Source organism: Salvelinus fontinalis, chromosome 8, assembly GCF_029448725.1.
Source record: "Salvelinus fontinalis isolate EN_2023a chromosome 8, ASM2944872v1, whole genome shotgun sequence".
NCBI classification, from domain to species: Eukaryota; Metazoa; Chordata; class Actinopteri; order Salmoniformes; family Salmonidae; genus Salvelinus; species Salvelinus fontinalis.
The window spans coordinates 18,157,534-18,180,190 of NC_074672.1; the positions used below are offsets into that span (position 1 = coordinate 18,157,534).

Sequence of the window (22,657 nt, forward strand, 5' to 3'; positions counted from 1 at the left end):
TTCTGCATTGTGGACTGTTGTATAATACAGACTAATATTTCTCTCCACAATCCTTCTAGTTCAACCAAACATGACTTAATTTTTCCTATCGTTTCCTCTTGTGCTTTTAACTGCACAGGAGCTACAGAATTGAGTTGAAGGTATTGTGACTGACTGTCTCCCCATGTGTCCTCCAGTCCTATTAGTCTTACTGTGGCCAAGTGTTGGGATCCGTCTCCACGAAGCTACTTCACCATCCCCCGGGGTAAGACACTTACCAATGTTCCACCAACAACAGGTTATTACCATTTACAAACAGGGCTCTCCAACTCAGCTGGAAACTCGCTTTTTAAAACCTTTTGAAGAACAAATTGGATGTGCTTGTAACTTATAGCAGAAGTTTGAGCACAAACTAGCAAACTTACAGTAGATGATGGAGATTGTGTGTGTCCAGCTGAACCAGTGAGGCCCATCGACCCTGCTGCCTGGATCTCCCACACAACCGCCCTGACCGGACCCTACCCACACTACGGTATGACCACACTATCACCACAGTCACACACACAAACTACTGCAATCACTAGACATAGCTGCACTCTCACAGTCCTAGAAATGCCACATACTGAACATTTTGTCAGTCACTGTCTGTGAATGTGCTGTGTCTCAACCTCCTCTCCCCTTCAGAATTTGACGACTTGCCGCTATCTGCGAGTAAGACGGACATGGCAACCATCGTCAAGGTGATGCAGCTACCTGACTCTGGTCTGGAGATCCGGGACAGGATGTGGTTGAAGATCACCATCACCAACGCTGTCATCGGTGAGAGGGAGGGGACGCTGACTACCAGTAATACTGTATTATTAATATTACTTTTTTTCAGTAAAATGGCGCCGGTAGAAATGGCAACAGTTTTACGGGCGCCCAAGCAATTGTGCTAATATGTGGGGGTTTTTCACGTTATTTGTAATTTATTTTGTACATAATGTTTCTGCAACCGTATCTTACGGCAAAAAAGAGCTTCTAGATATAAGGACAACGATCACTCACCTCGGATTAGACAAATCATTTTTCTACAACAAGCAGGACGCACAAGAGGAAGTGATGCAGGTACAGAGGACAAAGAGCCGGATGCCTCGTGATGACCCGGAGAAGGCGAGTGGGAAAGCTGCCGTTACCGTTAATACTACTCGCAAACGTGCAATCATTGGGCAATAAATTAGACTAGGTACGATCACGAATATCCTACCAGCATGACATCAAAAACTTTAATATCCTATGTTTCACGGAATCGTGGCTGAATGACGACATGGATATTCAGCTAGCAGGATATGCACTGCATCGGCAAGATAGAACAGCACACTCCGGTAAGACGAGAGGGGGGGGGGGTGCATATTTGTAAACAACAGCTGGTGCACGAAATCTAAGGAAGTAGATTTCTCTAGATTTTGCCCGCCTAAAGTAGAGTATATTGTGATAAATTGCAGGCCACACTACTTGCCTAGAGAGTTTTCAGCTATACTTTTCGTGGCTGTTTATTTACCACCACAGACAGATGCTGGCACTAAGACCGCACTCAGTCAGCTGTATAAGGAAATAAGCAAACAGGAAACCACTCACCCAGAGGCTGGGACTTTAATGCAGGGAAACTTAAATCAGTTCTACCAAATTTCTATCAACATGTTAAATGTGCAACCAGAGAGAAAAAAATCTAGATCACCTGTACTCCACACACAGAGATGCGTACAAAGCTCTCCCTCGCCCTCCATTTTGTAAATCCGACCACAACTCTATCCTCCTGATTCCTGCTTTCAAGCTAAAATTTAAGCAGGAAGCACCAGTGACTCCGTCTATAAAAAAGTGGTCAGATGAAGCAGATGCTAAACTACAGGACTGTTTTGCTATCACAGACTGGAACATGTTCCGTGATTCTTCCGATGGCATTGAGGAGTACACCACATGGCTTTATCAATAAGTGCATTGAGGACGTCGTCGCCACAGTGACTGTACGTACATACCCCAACCAGAAGCCATGGATTACAGGCAACATTCGCACTGAGCTAAAGGTTAGAGCTGCCGCTTTCAAGGTGCGGGACTCTAACCCGGAAGCTTACAAGAAATCCTGCTATGCCCTGCGACAAACCATCAAACAGGCAAAGCGTCAATACAGGGCTAAGATTGATTCATACTACACCGGCTTCGACGCTCGTCTTTTGTGGCAGGGCTTGCAAACTATTACAGACTACAAAGGGAAGCACAGCCGCAAGCTGCCCAGTGACACGAGCCTACCAGACGAGCTAAATCTCTTCTATGCTCGCTTCGAGGCAAGCAACACTGAGGCATGCATGAGAGCATCAGCTGTTCCTGACGACTGTGTGATCATGCTCTCTGTAGCCGATGTGAGTAAGACCTTTAAACAGGTCAACATACACAAGGCTGCGGGGCCAGACGGATTACCAGGACGTGTGCTCCGGGCATGTGCTGACCAACTGGCAGGTGTCTTCACTGACATGTTCAACATGTCCTTGATTGAGTCTGTAATACCAACATGTTTCAAGCAGACCACCATAGTCCCTGTGCCCAAGAACACAAAGGCAACCTGCCTAAATGACTACAGACCCGTAGCAATCACGTCCGTAGCCATGAAGTGCTTTGAAAGGCTGGTAATGGCTCACATCAACACCATTATCCCAGAAACCCTAGACCCACTCAAATTTGCATACCGCCCAAACAGATCCACAGATGATGCAATCTCTATTGCACTCCACACTGCCCTTTCCCACCTGGACAAAAGGAACACATATGTGAGAATGCTATTCATTGACTACAGCTCAGCATTCAACACCATAGTACCTTCAAAGCTCATCACTAAGCTAAGGATCCTGGGACTAATCACCTCCCTCTGCAACTGGATCCTGGACTTCCTGACGGGCCGCCCCCAGGTGGTGAGGGTAGGTAGCAACACATCTGCCACGCTGATCCTCAACACTGGAGCTCCCCAGGGGTGCGCACTCAGTCCCCTCCTGTACTCCCTGTTCATCCATGACTGCATTGCCAGGCACGACTCCAACACCATCATTAAGTTTGCAGACGACACAACAGTGATAGGCCTGATCACCGACAATGACGAGACAGCCTATAGGGAGGAGGTCAGAGACCTGGCCGGGTGGTGCCAGACTAACAACCTATCCCTCAAAGGAGATGATTGTGGATTACAGGAAAAGGAGAACCGAGCACGCCCCGATTCTCATCGACGGGGCTGTAGTGGAGCAGGTTGAGAGCTTCAAGTTCCTTGGTGTCCACATCAACAACAAACTAGTATTGTTCCAAACACACCAAGACAGTCGTGAAGAGGGCACGACAAAGCCTATTCCCCCTCAGGAAACTAAAAAGATTTGGCATTGGTTCCTGAGATCCTCAAAAGGTTCTACAGCTGCACCATCGAGAGCATCCTGACTGGTTGTATCACTGCCTGGTACGGCAATTGCTCGGCCTCCGACTGCAAGGCACTACAGAGGGTAGTGCGAACGGCCCAGTACATCACTGGGGTTAAGCTGCCTGCCATCCAGGACCTCTACACCAGGCAGTTTTAGAGGAAGGCCCTATCAATTGTCAAAGACCCTGGCCACCCCAGTCATAGACTGTTCTCTCTACTACAGCATGGCAAGCGGTACCGGAGTGCCAAGTCTAGGACAAAAAGGCTTCTCAACAGCTTTTACCCCCCAAGCCATAAGACTCCTGAACTGATAATCAAATGGCTACCTGGACTATTTGCATTGTGTGCACCCCCCCTACCACTCTTTTACGCTGCTGCTACTCTCGGTTTATCATATATGCATAGTCACTTTAACTATACATTCATGTCCATACTACCTCAATCAGCCTGACTAACCGCTGTCTGTATGTAGCATCGCTACTGTTATTTTTCACTGTCTTTTTACTGTTGTTTTATTTCTTTACTTACCTATTGTACACCTAATACATTTTTTTGCGCTATTGGATTGGGCCTGTAAATAAGCATTTCAGAGTAAGGTCTACAGCTGTTGTATTCGGCACACGTGACAAATAAACTTTGATTATGATTTATTTGCCATTTAAAATGACTAAATTAAGGGTTTTAAGTTGGACTTAAACCAGCAAATACTTCCCTTACTGTTAGTGAAACTGTGACGTCTGTGCAATACATTTTCTTGATATTGTCAACATCACATCAATCAATGTAAGTAGATGTTGTGTGGTTAGTGCTATCAATATTATAGTACAATAGAATCATATTGTCACGCTGGTATAAAGGATTTTGGAGACAGGTGCAGGAATACACAATAGGGGTTTTTAATACACCCAAAACAAACACGTATACAAAACACTGGGCTGTACCCAAACAGAAGAGCGAGGGTAAACCTCGTAGAACGACACAGGACGAGACCCGTAATACACAATGCACAAAACACTGGGCTGTACCCAAACAGAAGAGCGAGGGTAAACCTCGTAGAACGACACAGGACGAGACCCGTAATACACAATGCACAAAACACTGGGCTGTACCCAAACAAAAGAGCGAGGGTAAACCTCATAGAACGACACAGGACGAGACCCGTAATACACAATGCACAAAACACTGGGCTGTACCCAAACAGAAGAGCGAGGGTAAACCTCGTAGAACGACACAGGACGAGACCCGTAATACACAATGCACAAAACACTGGGCTGTACCCAAACAGAAGAGCGAGGGTAAACCTCGTAGAACGACACAGGACGAGACCCGTAATACACAATGCACAAAACACTGGGCTGTACCCAAACAGAAGAGCGAGGGTAAACCTCGTAGAACGTCACAGGACGAGACCCGTAATACACAATGCACAAAACACTGGGCTGTACCCAAACAGAAGAGCGAGGGTAAACCTCGTAGAACGACACAGGACGAGACCCGTAATACACAATGCACAAAACACTGGGCTGTACCCAAACAGAAGAGCGAGGGTAAACCTCATAGAACGACACAGGACGAGACACGTAATACACAATGCACAAAACACTGGGCTGTACCCAAACAAAAGAGCGAGGGTAAACCTCGTAGAACGACACAGGACGAGACACGTAATACACAATGCACAAAACACGCAGCACAGGTTGAGACAATGCATAGATACTCACACGACCAACGGACATGGGAACAATAATCAACAGCCAATGGGGAAACTAAGGGCACATTTATGCACGTACTAATCAGTGGGAATAGGGGACAGGTGTGCGTAATGAGAGTTCCGGTGGGATCCTTGTGCTGTTGTAGTGAAGACTACAGTCTTCTTGACCAGTGTGTTGTTGCTCTGTCAGGTGCTGACGTGGTGGACTGGCTCTACTCCAGGGTGGAGGGCTTCAAGGACAGGAGAGACGCCAGGAAGTATGGCAGCAGTCTGCTGAAACATGGCTACCTGAGACACACTGTCAACAAGATCACCTTCTCAGAGCAGTGCTACTACACCTTTGGAGACCTCTGCCAAAGTACTGACACTGAGCCACTTTGGCAAGAATATATTATGTACTGTATATTATTATTACAGGTGTATTATACCTGTGTTAAATGTACTGTAGATACCAATGGCAGTGTTTATTTACCTGCCGTGAGATGGACTACCTCACAATAGATGTCACTAACTCTGTCTGTCTGCCGCTCTCTCTCGCTGTCTGTCTGTCGCTCTCTCTCGCTGTCTGTCTGTCGCTCTCTCTCGCTGTCTGTCTGTATCTCTCTTTCTCTGTCTGTCACTCTCTCGCTCTCTCTCTCTTTCTCTCACCAGACATGGCGTCTCTCAACCTGAATGAGGGTTCCAGTGGTGGGGGCTCTGAGCAGGACACCCTGGCCCCCCTACCTCCCCCTGCCACCAACCCATGGCCCCTGGGGGGCCAGCCGTTCCCCTGCCCTCCCTTCCCCTCCGCCCCTCCAGGCTTCCCACCAGGCTACTCAGACCCCTGCCACAGTTTCCACAGTGGGAGTGCAGGCAGCCACAACAGTGAGGGTGAGTCTGCAAGACTACTAACACTAGCAATAAAAACAAACGTGATTTGTTTTTATTGATATTTTAGAGGAATCGTCACATGACATTAGGGCTGTTACTATTCATGACAGCTAATGTCAACTGTTGACAAAGTATTGTATTTAAATTCCATAAGGCATGTGCCTGTTAACCTTAGCCTGTTTGCCCTGCCAGGAAATTAAGTTGCCACGCACACAGACACATATTTATTTGATAGAGTGTGTTTTTAAATGGTCTTATATTGTCAATGTCGATCATGATTCAACATGGTTCATGCAGGGGACAGCTCTTCAGTACTGGCTGTGTAAACTAAGGACCTTATCTGCTTATGGCTGATTTTTGCTTGCATGAACATATCAACTGAGGTCACAGCCTCCCATCAATATTGGCTGAGCCTATGTTTGATAGCAACATTAGACAGTACAGTGCTCTGTTGCTGCTGCACTGTTTGTAATTGTGCCGACATAGCACTGCACCGAGGGAGAGTGGAATCAGGCTGGCGTGGTAATTAGTCAATATGGAGGATAGTTTCTCGTCTGTTTTACATGTGTCATCATAGTGCTCTTCGGTCTGATTTCCCAGCTTCTGTTCAAATCACCAAGAAATCATTCACCCAGACATTGTTATTCTCATTGCATCCCATCCTTATTGTCCTGGGGTGTTCTGAGTGGCGGAGAGGTTTGATACAGTAATGATACAGAGGAGGGATCAGGATTAACTATCAGTAGGACAGTTGTAGGACTGAGGCTATGTTTACATCTCTTATTTAGCTTTTACATAAATTGTTTTGATTGACATTTGCAGTTTTTTTATTTGGCAATTCCAGGTGTGTGTGTGTGTGTGTGTGTGTGTGTGTGTGTGTGTGTGTGTGTGTGTGTGTGTGTGTGTGTGTGTGTGTGTGTGTGTGTGTGTGTGTGTGTGTGTGTGTGTGTGTGTGTGTGTGTTTTCCATGAGTAGAACAGTATCTGAGGACATTTTCTAACTCATGGTTCGGTGAGAGAGCTGTACAGGTTAGGACACAGTTGGACCAGAACAGGATGGGGATAGACTTCACTAGAGGTAGGTAGACAGGTTAGGCTGGGCTTGGAAGTGACAGCAGTAGACTGGGGTTAGACATGTTGGGCTGGGAGGTGACAGTAAGTAGACTGGGTTAGACAGGTTAGGCTGGGCTGGGAGGTGACAGCAGTAGGCAGGTTAGACAGGTTAGACAGGTTAGGTTGGGCTGGGAGGTGACAGTAAGTAGACTGGGTTAGACAGGTTAGGCTGGGCTGGGAGGTGACAGCAGTAGGCAGGTTAGACAGGTTAGGCTGGGCTGGGAGGTGACAGCAGTAGGCAGGTTAGACAGGTTAGACAGGTTAGGCTGGGCTGGGAGGTGACAGCAGTAGGCAGGTTAGACAGGTTAGGCTGGGCTGGGAGGTGACAGCAGTAGACAGGTTGGGCTGGGAGGTGACAGCAGGTAGACTGGGTTAGACAGGTTAGGCTGGGCTGGGAGGTGACAGCAGTAGGCAGGTTAGACAGGTTAGGTTGGGCTGGGAGGTGACAGCAGTAGACAGGTTAGGCCGGGCTGGGAGGTGACAGTAAGTAGACTGGGTTAGACAGGTTAGGCTGGGCTGGGAGGTGACAGCAGTAGACAGGTTAGGCTGGGCTGGGAGGTGACAGCAGTAGACAGGTTAGGCCGGGCTGGGAGGTGATAGTAAGTAGACTGGGTTAGACAGGTTAGGCTGGGCTGGGAGATGACAGCAGTAGACAGGTTAGGCCGGGCTGGGAGGTGACAGCAGTAGACAGGTTAGGCTGGGCTGGGAGGTGACAGTAAGTAGACTGGGTTAGACTGGTTAGGCTGGGCTGGGAGGTGACAGCAGTAGACAGGTTAGGCTGGGCTGGGAGGTGACAGTAGTAGACAGGTTAGACAGGTTAGGCTGGGCTGGGAGGTGACAGTAGTAGACAGGTTAGACAGGTTAGGCTGGGCTGGGAGGTGACAGCAGTAGGCAGGTTAGACAGGTTAGGCTGGGCTGGGAGGTGACAGCAGTAGACAGGTTAGGCTGGGCTGGGAGGTGACAGTAAGTAGACTGGGTTAGACTGGGAGGTGACAGCAGTAGACAGGTTAGGCTGGGCTGGGAGGTGACAGCAGTAGACAGGTTAGGCTAGGCTGGGAGGTGATAGTAAGTAGACTGGGTTAGATAGGTTAGGCTGGGCTGGGAGGTGACAGCAGTAGACAGGTTAGACAGGTTAGGCTGGGCTGGGAGGTGACAGTAAGTAGACTGGGTAAGACAGGTTAGGCTGGGCTGGGAGGTGACAGTAAGTAGACTGGGTTAGACAGGTTATGCTGGGAGGTGACAGCAGTAGACAGGTTAGACAGGTTAGGCTGGGCTGGGAGGTGACAGCAGTAGACAGGTTAGGCTGGGCTGGGAGGTGACAGCAGTAGACAGGTTAGGCTAGGCTGGGAGGTGACAGCAGTAGACAGGTTAGGCTAGGCTGGGAGGTGACAGCAGTAGACATGTTAGGCTGAGCTGGGAGGTGACAGTAAGTAGACTGGGTTAGACAGGTTAGGAGGGGCTGGGAGGTGACAGTAGTAGACAGGTTAGGCCGGGCTGGGAGGTGACAGCAGTAGACAGGTTAGACAGGTTAGGCTGGGCTGGGAGGTGACAGTAAGTAGACTGGGTTAGACAGGTTAGGATGGGCTGGGAGGTGACAGTAGTAGACAGGTTAGGCCGGGCTGGGAGGTGACAGCAGTAGACAGGTTAGGCTAGGCTGGGAGGTGACAGCAGTAGACAGGTTAGGCTGGGCTGGGAGGTGACAGTAAGTAGACTGGGTTAGACAGGTTAGGCTGGGCTGGAAGGTGAGAGCAGTAGACAGGTTAGGCTGGGCTGGGAGGTGACAGCAGTAGACAGGTTAGGCTGGGCTGGGAGGTGACAGTAAGTAGACTGGGTTAGATAGGTTAGGCTGGGCTGGGAGGTGACAGTAAGTAGACTGGGTTAGACAGGTTAGGCTCGGCTGGGAGGTGACAGTAAGTAGACAGGTTAGACAGGTTAGGCTGGGCTGGGAGGTGACAGTAAGTAGACTGGGTTAGACAGGTTAGGCTGGGCTGGGAGGTGACAGTAAGTAGACTGGGTTAGACAGGTTAGGCTGGGCTGGGAGGTGACAGCAGTAGGCAGGTTAGACAGGTTAGGCTGGGCTGGGAGGTGACAGCAGTAGGCAGGTTAGACAGGTTAGACAGGTTAGGCTGGGCTGGGAGGTGACAGCAGTAGGCAGGTTAGACAGGTTAGGCTGGGCTGGGAGGTGACAGCAGTAGACAGGTTGGGCTGGGAGGTGACAGCAGGTAGACTGGGTTAGACAGGTTAGGCTGGGCTGGGAGGTGACAGCAGTAGGCAGGTTAGACAGGTTAGGTTGGGCTGGGAGGTGACAGCAGTAGACAGGTTAGGCCGGGCTGGGAGGTGACAGTAAGTAGACTGGGTTAGACAGGTTAGGCTGGGCTGGGAGGTGACAGCAGTAGACAGGTTAGGCTGGGCTGGGAGGTGACAGCAGTAGACAGGTTAGGCCGGGCTGGGAGGTGATAGTAAGTAGACTGGGTTAGACAGGTTAGGCTGGGCTGGGAGATGACAGCAGTAGACAGGTTAGGCCGGGCTGGGAGGTGACAGCAGTAGACAGGTTAGGCTGGGCTGGGAGGTGACAGTAAGTAGACTGGGTTAGACTGGGAGTTGACAGCAGTAGACAGGTTAGGCTGGGAGGTGACAGCAGGTAGACTGGGTTAGACAGGTTAGGCTGGGCTGGGAGGTGACAGCAGTAGGCAGGTTAGACAGGTTAGGCTGGGCTGGTAGGTGACAGCAGTAGACAGGTTAGGCTGGGCTGGGAGGTGACAGCAGTAGACAGGTTAGGCTGGGCTGGGAGGTGACAGTAGTAGACAGGTTAGACAGGTTAGGCTGGGCTGGGAGGTGACAGTAGTAGACAGGTTAGACAGGTTAGGCTGGGCTGGGAGGTGACAGCAGTAGGCAGGTTAGACAGGTTAGGCTGGGCTGGGAGGTGACAGCAGTAGACAGGTTAGGCTGGGCTGGGAGGTGACAGTAAGTAGACTGGGTTAGACTGGGAGGTGACAGCAGTAGACAGGTTAGGCTGGGCTGGGAGGTGACAGCAGTAGACAGGTTAGGCTAGGCTGGGAGGTGATAGTAAGTAGACTGGGTTAGATAGGTTAGGCTGGGCTGGGAGGTGACAGCAGTAGACAGGTTAGACAGGTTAGGCTGGGCTGGGAGGTGACAGTAAGTAGACTGGGTAAGACAGGTTAGGCTGGGCTGGGAGGTGACAGTAAGTAGACTGGGTTAGACAGGTTATGCTGGGAGGTGACAGCAGTAGACAGGTTAGACAGGTTAGGCTGGGCTGGGAGGTGACAGCAGTAGACAGGTTAGGCTGGGCTGGGAGGTGACAGCAGTAGACAGGTTAGGCTAGGCTGGGAGGTGACAGCAGTAGACAGGTTAGGCTAGGCTGGGAGGTGACAGCAGTAGACATGTTAGGCTGAGCTGGGAGGTGACAGTAAGTAGACTGGGTTAGACAGGTTAGGAGGGGCTGGGAGGTGACAGTAGTAGACAGGTTAGGCCGGGCTGGGAGGTGACAGCAGTAGACAGGTTAGACAGGTTAGGCTGGGCTGGGAGGTGACAGTAAGTAGACTGGGTTAGACAGGTTAGGATGGGCTGGGAGGTGACAGTAGTAGACAGGTTAGGCCGGGCTGGGAGGTGACAGCAGTAGACAGGTTAGGCTAGGCTGGGAGGTGACAGCAGTAGACAGGTTAGGCTGGGCTGGGAGGTGACAGTAAGTAGACTGGGTTAGACAGGTTAGGCTGGGCTGGAAGGTGAGAGCAGTAGACAGGTTAGGCTGGGCTGGGAGGTGACAGCAGTAGACAGGTTAGGCTGGGCTGGGAGGTGACAGTAAGTAGACTGGGTTAGATAGGTTAGGCTGGGCTGGGAGGTGACAGTAAGTAGACTGGGTTAGACAGGTTAGGCTCGGCTGGGAGGTGACAGTAAGTAGACAGGTTAGACAGGTTAGGCTGGGCTGGGAGGTGACAGTAAGTAGACTGGGTTAGACAGGTTAGGCTGGGCTGGGAGGTGACAGTAAGTAGACTGGGTTAGACAGGTTAGGCTGGGCTGGGAGGTGACAGTAAGTAGACTGGGTTAGACAGGTTAGGCTGGGCTGGGAGGTGACAGTAAGTAGACTGGGTTAGACATGTTAGGCTGGGCTGGGAGGTGACAGTAGTAGACTGGGTTAGACAGGTTAGGCTGGGCTGGGAGGTGACAGTAAGTAGACAGGTTAGACAGGTTAGGCTGGGCTGTGAGGTGACAGTAGTAGACTGGGTTAGACATGTTAGGCTGGGCTGGGAGGTGACAGTAGTAGACTGGGTTAGGCAGGTTAGGCTGGGCTGGGAGGTGACAGTAAGTAGACAGGTTAGGCTGGGCTGGGAGGTGACAGTAAGTAGACTGGGTTAGACAGGTTAGGCTGGGCTGGGAGGTGACAGTAGTAGACTGGGTTAGACAGGTTATGCTGGGCTGGGAGGTGACAGTAGTAGACTGGGTTAGACAGGTTAGGCTGGGTTGGGAGGTGACAGTAGTAGACTGGGTTAGACAGGTTAGGCTGGGCTGGGAGGTGACAGTAGTAGACTGGGTTAGACAGGTTAGGCTGGGCTGGGAGGTGACAGTAGTAGACTGGGTTAGACAGGTTAGGCTGGGCTGGGAGGTGACAGTAGTAGACAGGTTAGACATGTTAGGCTGGGCTGGGAGGTGACAGCAGTAGACTGGGTTAGACAGGTTAGGCTGGGCTGGGAGGTGACAGTAAGTAGACAGGTTAGACAGGTTAGGCTGGGCTGGGAGGTGACAGTAGTAGACTGGGTTAGACAGGTTAGGCTGGGCTGGGAGGTGACAGTGAGTAGACAGGTTAGACAGGTTAGGCTGGGCTGGGAGGTGACAGTAAGTAGACAGGTTAGGCTGGGTTGGGAGGTGACAGTAGTAGACTGGGTTAGACATGTTAGGCTGGGCTGGGAGGTGACAGTAGTAGACTGGGTTAGGCAGGTTAGGCTGGGCTGGGAGGTGACAGTAAGTAGACAGGTTAGACAGGTTAGGCTGGGCTGGGAGGTGACAGTAAGTATACTGGGTTAGACAGGTTAGGCTGGGCTGGGAGGTGACAGTAGTAGACTGGGTTAGACAGGTTAGGCTGGGCTGGGAGGTGACAGTAGTAGACTGGGTTAGACAGGTTAGGCTGGGCTGGGAGGTGACAGTAGTAGACTGGGTTAGACAGGTTAGGCTGGGCTGGGAGGTGACAGTAGTAGACTGGGTTAGACAGGTTAGGCTGGGCTGGGAGGTGACAGTAGTAGACTGGGTTAGACAGGTTAGGCTGGGCTGGGAGGTGACAGCAGTAGACTGGGTTAGACAGGTTAGGCTGGGCTGGGAGGTGACAGTAGTAGACAGGTTAGACAGGTTAGGCTGGGCTGGGAGGTGACAGTAAGTAGACTGGGTTAGACAGGTTAGGCTGGGCTGGGAGGTGACAGCAGTAGGCAGGTTAGACAGGTTAGGCTGGGCTGGAAGGTGAGAGCAGTAGACAGGTTAGGCTGGGCTGGGAGATGACAGCAGTAGACAGGTTAGGCTAGGCTGGGAGGTGACAGTAAGTAGACAGGTTAGACAGGTTAGGCTGGGCTGGGAGGTGACAGTAGGAGACTGGGTTAGACAGGTTAGGCTGGGCTGGGAGGTGACAGTAGTAGACTGGGTTAGACAGGTTAGGCTGGGCTGGGAGATGACAGTAGTAGACAGGTTAGACATGTTAGGCTGGGCTGGGAGGTGACAGCAGTAGACAGGTTAGGCTGGGCTGGGAGATGACAGCAGTAGACAGGTTAGGCTAGGCTGGGAGGTGACAGTAAGTAGACAGGTTAGACAGGTTAGGCTGGGCTGGGAGGTGACAGTAGTAGACAGGTTAGACAGGTTAGGCTGGGCTGGGAGGTGACAGCAGTAGACAGGTTAGGCTGGGCTGGGAGGTGACAGTAGTAGACAGGTTAGACAGGTTAGGCTGGGCTGGGAGGTGACAGTAGTAGACAGGTTAGACAGGTTAGGCTGGGCTGGGAGGTGACATTAGTAGACTGGGTTAGACAGGTTAGGCTGGGCTGGGAGGTGACAGTAAGTAGACTGGGTTAGAAAGGTTAGGCTGGGCTGGGAGGTGACAGTAGTAGACTGGGTCAGACAGGTTAGGCTGGGCTGGGAGGTGACAGTAGTAGACTGGGTTAGACAGGTTAGGCTGGGCTGGGAGGTGACAGTAGTAGACAGGTTAGACAGGTTAGGCTGGGCTGGGAGGTGACAGTAAGTAGACTGGGTTAGACATGTTAGGCTGGGCTGGGAGGTGACAGTAGTAGACTGGGTTAGACAGGTTAGGCTGGGCTGGGAGGTGACAGTAAGTAGACAGGTTAGACAGGTTAGGCTGGGCTGTGAGGTGACAGTAGTAGACTGGGTTAGACATGTTAGGCTGGGCTGGGAGGTGACAGTAGTAGACTGGGTTAGGCAGGTTAGGCTGGGCTGGGAGGTGACAGTAAGTAGACAGGTTAGGCTGGGCTGGGAGGTGACAGTAAGTAGACTGGGTTAGACAGGTTAGGCTGGGCTGGGAGGTGACAGTAGTAGACTGGGTTAGACAGGTTATGCTGGGCTGGGAGGTGACAGTAGTAGACTGGGTTAGACAGGTTAGGCTGGGTTGGGAGGTGACAGTAGTAGACTGGGTTAGACAGGTTAGGCTGGGCTGGGAGGTGACAGTAGTAGACTGGGTTAGACAGGTTAGGCTGGGCTGGGAGGTGACAGTAGTAGACTGGGTTAGACAGGTTAGGCTGGGCTGGGAGGTGACAGTAGTAGACAGGTTAGACATGTTAGGCTGGGCTGGGAGGTGACAGCAGTAGACTGGGTTAGACAGGTTAGGCTGGGCTGGGAGGTGACAGTAAGTAGACAGGTTAGACAGGTTAGGCTGGGCTGGGAGGTGACAGTAGTAGACTGGGTTAGACAGGTTAGGCTGGGCTGGGAGGTGACAGTGAGTAGACAGGTTAGACAGGTTAGGCTGGGCTGGGAGGTGACAGTAAGTAGACAGGTTAGGCTGGGTTGGGAGGTGACAGTAGTAGACTGGGTTAGACATGTTAGGCTGGGCTGGGAGGTGACAGTAGTAGACTGGGTTAGGCAGGTTAGGCTGGGCTGGGAGGTGACAGTAAGTAGACAGGTTAGACAGGTTAGGCTGGGCTGGGAGGTGACAGTAAGTATACTGGGTTAGACAGGTTAGGCTGGGCTGGGAGGTGACAGTAGTAGACTGGGTTAGACAGGTTAGGCTGGGCTGGGAGGTGACAGTAGTAGACTGGGTTAGACAGGTTAGGCTGGGCTGGGAGGTGACAGTAGTAGACTGGGTTAGACAGGTTAGGCTGGGCTGGGAGGTGACAGTAGTAGACTGGGTTAGACAGGTTAGGCTGGGCTGGGAGGTGACAGTAGTAGACTGGGTTAGACAGGTTAGGCTGGGCTGGGAGGTGACAGCAGTAGACTGGGTTAGACAGGTTAGGCTGGGCTGGGAGGTGACAGTAGTAGACAGGTTAGACAGGTTAGGCTGGGCTGGGAGGTGACAGTAAGTAGACTGGGTTAGACAGGTTAGGCTGGGCTGGGAGGTGACAGCAGTAGGCAGGTTAGACAGGTTAGGCTGGGCTGGAAGGTGAGAGCAGTAGACAGGTTAGGCTGGGCTGGGAGATGACAGCAGTAGACAGGTTAGGCTAGGCTGGGAGGTGACAGTAAGTAGACAGGTTAGACAGGTTAGGCTGGGCTGGGAGGTGACAGTAGGAGACTGGGTTAGACAGGTTAGGCTGGGCTGGGAGGTGACAGTAGTAGACTGGGTTAGACAGGTTAGGCTGGGCTGGGAGATGACAGTAGTAGACAGGTTAGACATGTTAGGCTGGGCTGGGAGGTGACAGCAGTAGACAGGTTAGGCTGGGCTGGGAGATGACAGCAGTAGACAGGTTAGGCTAGGCTGGGAGGTGACAGTAAGTAGACAGGTTAGACAGGTTAGGCTGGGCTGGGAGGTGACAGTAGTAGACAGGTTAGACAGGTTAGGCTGGGCTGGGAGGTGACAGCAGTAGACAGGTTAGGCTGGGCTGGGAGGTGACAGTAGTAGACAGGTTAGACAGGTTAGGCTGGGCTGGGAGGTGACAGTAGTAGACAGGTTAGACAGGTTAGGCTGGGCTGGGAGGTGACATTAGTAGACTGGGTTAGACAGGTTAGGCTGGGCTGGGAGGTGACAGTAAGTAGACTGGGTTAGACAGGTTAGGCTGGGCTGGGAGGTGACAGTAGTAGACTGGGTCAGACAGGTTAGGCTGGGCTGGGAGGTGACAGTAGTAGACTGGGTTAGACAGGTTAGGCTGGGCTGGGAGGTGACAGTAGTAGACAGGTTAGACAGGTTAGGCTGGGCTGGGAGGTGACAGTAAGTAGACTGGGTTAGACAGGTTAGGCTGGGCTGGGAGGTGACAGCAGTAGGCAGGTTAGACAGGTTAGGCTGGGCTGGAAGGTGAGAGCAGTAGACAGGTTAGGCTGGGCTGGGAGATGACAGCAGTAGACAGGTTAGGCTAGGCTGGGAGGTGACAGTAAGTAGACAGGTTAGACAGGTTAGGCTGGGCTGGGAGGTGACAGTAGTAGACTGGGTTAGACAGGTTAGGCTGGGCTGGGAGGTGACAGTAGTAGACTGGGTTAGGCAGGTTAGGCTGGGCTGGGAGGTGACAGTAAGTAGACAGGTTAGACAGGTTAGGCTGGGCTGGGAGGTGACAGTAAGTATACTGGGTTAGACAGGTTAGGCTGGGCTGGGAGGTGACAGTAGTAGACTGGGTTAGACAGGTTAGGCTGGGCTGGGAGGTGACAGTAGTAGACTGGGTTAGACAGGTTAGGCTGGGCTGGGAGGTGACAGTAGTAGACTGGGTTAGACAGGTTAGGCTGGGCTGGGAGGTGACAGTAGTAGACTGGGTTAGACAGGTTAGGCTGGGCTGGGAGGTGACAGTAGTAGACTGGGTTAGACAGGTTAGGCTGGGCTGGGAGGTGACAGCAGTAGACTGGGTTAGACAGGTTAGGCTGGGCTGGGAGGTGACAGTAGTAGACAGGTTAGACAGGTTAGGCTGGGCTGGGAGGTGACAGTAAGTAGACTGGGTTAGACAGGTTAGGCTGGGCTGGGAGGTGACAGCAGTAGGCAGGTTAGACAGGTTAGGCTGGGCTGGAAGGTGAGAGCAGTAGACAGGTTAGGCTGGGCTGGGAGATGACAGCAGTAGACAGGTTAGGCTAGGCTGGGAGGTGACAGTAAGTAGACAGGTTAGACAGGTTAGGCTGGGCTGGGAGGTGACAGTAGGAGACTGGGTTAGACAGGTTAGGCTGGGCTGGGAGGTGACAGTAGTAGACTGGGTTAGACAGGTTAGGCTGGGCTGGGAGATGACAGTAGTAGACAGGTTAGACATGTTAGGCTGGGCTGGGAGGTGACAGCAGTAGACAGGTTAGGCTGGGCTGGGAGATGACAGCAGTAGACAGGTTAGGCTAGGCTGGGAGGTGACAGTAAGTAGACAGGTTAGACAGGTTAGGCTGGGCTGGGAGGTGACAGTAGTAGACAGGTTAGACAGGTTAGGCTGGGCTGGGAGGTGACAGCAGTAGACAGGTTAGGCTGGGCTGGGAGGTGACAGTAGTAGACAGGTTAGACAGGTTAGGCTGGGCTGGGAGGTGACAGTAGTAGACAGGTTAGGCTGGGCTGGGAGGTGACAGTAAGTAGACTGGGTTAGACAGGTTAGGCTGGGCTGGGAGGTGACAGTAAGTAGACTGGGTTAGACAGGTTAGGCTGGGCTGGGAGGTGACAGTAGTAGACTGGGTCAGACAGGTTAGGCTGGGCTGGGAGGTGACAGTAAGTAGACTGGGTTAGACAGGTTAGGCTGGGCTGGGAGGTGACAGTAGTAGACTGGGTCAGACAGGTTAGGCTGGGCTGGGAGGTGACAGTAAGTAGACTGGGTTAGCCAGGTTAGGCTGGGCTGGGAGGTGACAGTAAGTAGACTGGGTTAGACAGGTTAGGCTGGGCTGGGAGGTGACAGTAAGTAGACTGGGTTAGACAGGTTAGGCTGGGCTGGGAGGTGACAGTAAGTAGACTGGGTTAGACAGGTTAGGCTGGGCTGGGAGGTGACAGTAAGTAGACTGGGTTAGACAGGTTAGGCTGGGCTGGGAGGTGACAGTAAGTAGACTGGGTTAGACAGGTTAGGCTGGGAGGTGTGTGTAACTCTGTTGTTCCCTCTGTTTCTGCTGGGCAACGGTAGACTGATGGACCAGGTAGTCTCAGGACTCTGGGGAACCGGTAAGCTAACAGCTAACCCACTCTCTGCTACCTCTCTCCTTCTCCTTTTTATCTATCTCTCTCAATCCATCGCTATACATTTTTTATCTTGCCTTAATTCTTGCCCTTTGCGCTCTCCCATCTCTACATCTCAATTTCTTCCTATCTTTCTCTCTCTATATCTCTTTCTCTTGATATATAAATATACACCACATTCTCCTCATACCACAGCTTAAGGTTTTTGTTTCCCCGTGCCTCTCCCTCTCAGTGTGTTGGTGTTCATACTGTTTCTGCTCCTGCAGCTGTGTCTGTGTGACTCTCCTGACCGTCTGTTCTCCCTCTCTTGGTCCTGTGCTGCTCTAATCTCAGAATGAGAGGTGCATGATTCAGGATGATCAAATCAGGCAAAATCATGCACTATCATTCTCACTGATAGGGGGCAGTCATGAACCACTTACCCAGTACTGTTGTGCTCATAGCTTATTGAAAGGAGGGGGAAATGTTTGATAATGTGATAATAATTATGTAATGTTTATACCTGTATCAATACGATCAATGTGATCTTTCTCTGTACAATTCAACAATGGAATGCTCTTTCTTTTTAAAAGCAAATCATAAAAGTACCATTTGTGTTGATATTATCAATGCAGTATGTTACAATTTTAAAATGTGTCTTTGATGCAGGTGTATCGTTACATTTGACTGTTGGCAATGAAGGGCCTGATTCAATCAGATCTGCATAGCTGATGTTTTGACGGTGTTTGAGGTGGAGCTGTCAAATCCACAACAGCTCCCGGCATTGTACCTAAAGAGGACATTGCCATTGGCTGCACGGAGTCACATTAACAAAAATCCCATGCAGCCTTGTTTACAAATTTGAACACTGGAATGTGAGATGTAATCTACACCTCGATTAGGCTGATAGAAATCCTCATCATTTAATTGAATGATTTTCAATTTGAGCGTCATTATTTCTATATGGCCTATACTTTCTCATTCTGAACTTCTATCGGGAGTGGGACGGGTGTGACTGCCTGAAAATGATCACAAGAGAAGCTTCTCCCTGATTTGACAGCTTCAACGCAGTTACACCTAAATTACGACACCGCCAAAACATCAGCTATGCGGCTGTTGGCTATCGCCGGTTAAAGCTTCAACTGATTGAATCTAGGCCTAGGTCTGTAAAGTGGATGAGAATTATAATGAATGTCCAACCTCCATGATTATCATAGCAATGGCAGCCAATTCAGCCAACTGTTCAAAATCAGTAATAAGAAGCTGGTGACTTGGAGCTGCTGTTGTGTGCCTGGTGTGGTTTAACCAGGTGTGTGGCTGCCCAGCTGACGTGTGTGTCCCTCTTTCCTCTCCTAGGAAGCAGAAGCACTGGATCCAACCCCAGCGCAGGGACAGGGAAGGTCCCTGACCAAAACTCCTCCCCACAAGTGAAGGGTCACAGGTCCACATGCAGTGAAACCGAGCCAATGGGCATCCGAGGAGCGAGGAGCCCCTGCGATAAGTCCGCCAGCCAGCAGAGTCATCACAGTCATCACAGCAGCCATGCCCAGTCAAGTCACAGCCACACCCGCTCTGGTTTCAGTCATGCTCAGTCTCACAGGAGTCACTGTCACTCACAGAACAGCCACACCCACAGCCACACATCCTTCATCTACAAACACGCCCCTTTCACCAAGCCCGGGCCTGGCTCGTGTGGCCACAGCGAGCGAAGCCACGCCTCCTCCTACGGCCCCCCCGGCCTGCCCCCCCCATACTGCCTGTCCCGGCTGGCCTCTAAGACCTCCGTCAGCAGTAGCACCCCCCCCGGGGCTCCCCCGGTACGGGGGCTAGGAGCCGTCCCCCCTGAGCTCACGGCTAGCCGCCAGTCCTTCCAGCACGCTATGGGCAATCCCTGCGAGTTCTTTGTTGACATCATGTGACAGACAGGACAGTGCCTTTTAAAAACTTGCTGAGCACAAACAAGCCCCCCCGTCCTACCGCTCGTCCGTCCCACCTCACCTTCTCTTCTTTACCCCATTTGCTACTGACTATTCCTGAGTTGAGAATGTAGATGCTGGTCCCCTCCTTCCCCATGCTATCACAACGGCCCCTCGGATGTCGGAGCAGGGGAGGACAGGAGACAAGAGCACAACAGAACTGAAGAGAGTCCTGCTATCGCAAAAACACACAGAGCCTCAGTGTCTGATCAGAACCCCCAGCCAGCTCTTTTGTATTGATGTGACGTGAACAGTTTGTGAAATCGATGTGAGTGGTGTTCAAAGTGGTGATCCTTGTGAGCTGCCACAGACAGTCCAGTCCCGAGAGCATGTAGTTACTCTATGTGGAGTACAAGCACCTGCTGTTTGTTGAACCAGACGTCCAAGCCAACTGACTGGGTCTGGATCTCAATCCCCCAGACCCACCTGGACACAGAGCTCTGGAAGAGGGAAGCCTCACTGGAGGCTCTGGACTCTGAGTCAGCCTCCTAGAATGTCGCCCTTGACACAAACTTCTACTATTTGGCCAATCATACCAAAACTCCTGCTCTAACTGACTGACCTGCTATCTTATCCGGTCTGCAGGGGGACCGTGACATATTCTAACTAGTCAAAGCTAGCCTTGGCCTATTTGACAGCCCTTGTATTTGTCCAACTAAGAAAGGGACTGTAACCAGTTGTTAGTTTAAACTATAGGCTGCTTATCTTCATGACTATCTCAACTGCTTTAAAAGGAAAAAACGTATTAATTTTGTTAAATATTGAAAATTGGGGCTTGGGCCTCTCGCCAAAGGTCTAAAGGAAGAATCCATACACTGGAGAATGTTTGATGTTATTTATGTGATCATGATGTTGCATTGACGGTCAGTGTCATACCTTGTTTCGCTCTATGGCTGACACACGTAGACACTCAGTCAGACATCGTTTCCCTCTGTGACTCAGTGGCCAGTATATGACCACTGTCCTAGCTGTGCTTTGTCCAATGCATCATTATTATTGCAGTCAATTGACTCCTGACTGCCACAACAGACTCATGTTGTGAACACATTCGATTTTTTACTGTTTCTACATACACTATATATGCAAAAGTATGTGGACACCCCTTCAAATATGTGGATTCGGCTATTTCAGCCACACCCGTTGCTGACAGGTGTATAAAATCGAGCACACAGCCATGCAATCTCTATAGACAAACGTTGGCAGTAGAATGGCCTTACTGAAGAGCTCAGTGACTTTCAACATGGCACCGTCATAGGATGCCACCTTTCCAACAATTCAGTGCGTCTGTCCTCGGTTGCAACACTCACTACCAAGTTCCTAACTGCCTCTGGAAGCAACATCAGCACCATAACTGTTCGTCAGGAGCTTCATGAAATTAGTTTCCATGGCCGAGGAGCCGCACACAAGCCTAAGATCACCATGATCAATGCCAAGTGTCAGCTGGAGTGGTGTAAAGCTCGCCGCCATTGGACTCTGGAGCAGTGGAAGTGCGTTTTCTGGAGTGATGAATCACGCTTCATCATCTGGCAGTCTGACGGACACATCTGGGTTTGGTGGATGCCCGGAGAACGCTACCTGCTCCAATGCATAGTACCAACTGTAAAGTTTGATGGAGGAGGAATAATGGTCTGGGGCTGTTTTTCATGATTCGGGCTAGGCCCCTTAGTTCCATTGAAGGGAAATCTTAACGCTACAGCATACAATTCTACATTAACGCTACAGCATTCTAAACGATTCTGTGCTTCCAACTTTGTGGCAACAGTTTGGGTAAAGCCCTTTCCTGTTTTAGCGTGAAAATGTCCCTGTGCACAAAGCAAGGTCCATACAGAAATAGTTTGTCGAGATCGGTGTGGAAGAACTTGACTGGCGTGCACAGAGCCCTGACCTCAACTCCATCGAACACCTTTGGGATGAATTGGAAAGCCGACTGCGAGGCTGAGAGTGTAGCACCAAATGGGGACCGACTCCATATTATTGCCCATGATTTTGGAATGAGATGTTCAACCCATCGAAAATCTTTGGGATGAATTGGAACGCCGACTGCGAGCCAGGCCTAATCGTCCAACATCAGTGCCCGACTTCACTAATGCTCTTGTGGCTGAATGGAAGCAAGTCCCCGTAGCAATGTTTCAACATCTAGTGGAAAGCCTTCCCAGAAGAGTGGAGGCTGTTATAGCAGCAAAGGGGGGACCAACTGCATATTACTGCCCATGATTTTGGAATGAGATAATCGAGGAGCAGGTGTCCACACTTCTGGTCATGTAGTGTAGCTGCAAACAGAGTTGCAAACAGTGGCCGTCCACCACAGATCTACTACCTAAAACAGATCTGATCGTCATCAGTTAAAGTCAACAGAGTCTCTTAGAAGTGGATGGATGTCCCCGTCCAGTCATCAGTGTTGACTGAAACAGAGATCAGAGTGATAACCAATGCTTCTCACAGTGAGGTGTGCAGTTCTGTACAGTGTAGGTATTTTTCTGTGATATCACCAGATCATTTTTGATGAAATTCCAGCCCTTGATTTGAAAGTCCTTCTTGTGAAGGTTGGTTAATTGGTTAAGCTGTGTTTAAGGCCTAAGATCCAGCTTTAACTGGCGATGGCTGTGCAGCCAATGGCAATGTCCAATTTAGGTATAATGCCAGGAGCCACTTGTGGATTTGACAAGTCTAACGCAGTTCCACTTCCAACACCGCCAAAACAAACACTATGCGGATGATGGCTTAAGCAGATCTGATTACAGATTCTGCCATAGAAATGTAAAGGTAGTTTCCGATTGAGCCGACATATGCAATGTTTACCATGAATGTAGTCTCCGCAAACGTGGGAACATTGCCTTTAAAATCCACAATGCCTATAACCTGCAATCGGATTGAATCCCGGCCCAAGTCTATCGACAACACAGAAACGGTGTGATGCATAAGACCTTTCTGTCGCAGCACTCTAATCATTATTGGAGCACTTGTTCATTCTCTCTCTTGCTCTCTCGCTGGCCCTTTAGTATGAAACACTGTTTGCAATCAAAGCTTTGTCTTTCGTTTTATTTCTTTACAAAAACAGGAATAAATTGTACATACAAATGTATTATATATAAGAATAAAAAATATATATGTACAAAGATTTTGTCTGAATTTCTCTTTAAAAAACAAAACATTGTGAACTGTGCAATTGATGTGCTGTTCGGTTGTGGATTTTAGTTTTTTTGCAGAAACAAGTAAAAAGGTTGGTTTGACAACTTTTAACTGTATTACATGACGGTAAGTGCTGTACATATCTAAAAGGAAGGCAATATGCATATTAGTTGCATTTACTATATTTAACCAGCAGTAAGA

The 22,657-nt window shown here is 50.5% G+C and overlaps 1 protein-coding gene and 1 long non-coding RNA gene across 48 annotated transcripts in view; both read left to right on the forward strand.

The window, feature by feature from the left end:
• LOC129860795 (segment polarity protein dishevelled homolog DVL-1-like) overlaps positions 1 to 22,445 on the forward strand; it is a 55,736-nt gene extending 33,291 nt beyond the window's left edge. The window contains exons 10-15 of the mRNA XM_055931548.1: positions 177 to 244; positions 434 to 511; positions 664 to 798; positions 5,314 to 5,481; positions 5,775 to 5,993; positions 18,708 to 22,445. Of these exons, the coding sequence (XP_055787523.1) occupies positions 177 to 244; positions 434 to 511; positions 664 to 798; positions 5,314 to 5,481; positions 5,775 to 5,993; positions 18,708 to 19,270 (1,231 nt within the window). The 3' untranslated portion in view covers positions 19,271 to 22,445. The remainder of the gene's footprint in view (positions 1 to 176; positions 245 to 433; positions 512 to 663; positions 799 to 5,313; positions 5,482 to 5,774; positions 5,994 to 18,707) is intronic.
• LOC129860798 (uncharacterized) lies at positions 6,002 to 17,313 on the forward strand. 47 transcript variants are annotated; one of them, XR_008760422.1, is made up of 5 exons: positions 6,002 to 10,063; positions 10,096 to 10,147; positions 10,369 to 11,175; positions 11,438 to 13,309; positions 13,572 to 17,313. It is a non-coding gene; the product is annotated as an uncharacterized LOC129860798 (long non-coding RNA). The 47 variants fall into 47 exon arrangements; XR_008760421.1 differs by having other exon boundaries at positions 6,002 to 8,062; positions 8,095 to 8,146; positions 8,368 to 11,175; XR_008760431.1 differs by having other exon boundaries at positions 6,002 to 11,175; positions 13,572 to 16,720; positions 16,756 to 17,313.
• Positions 22,446 to 22,657: the final 212 nt, after the last annotated feature.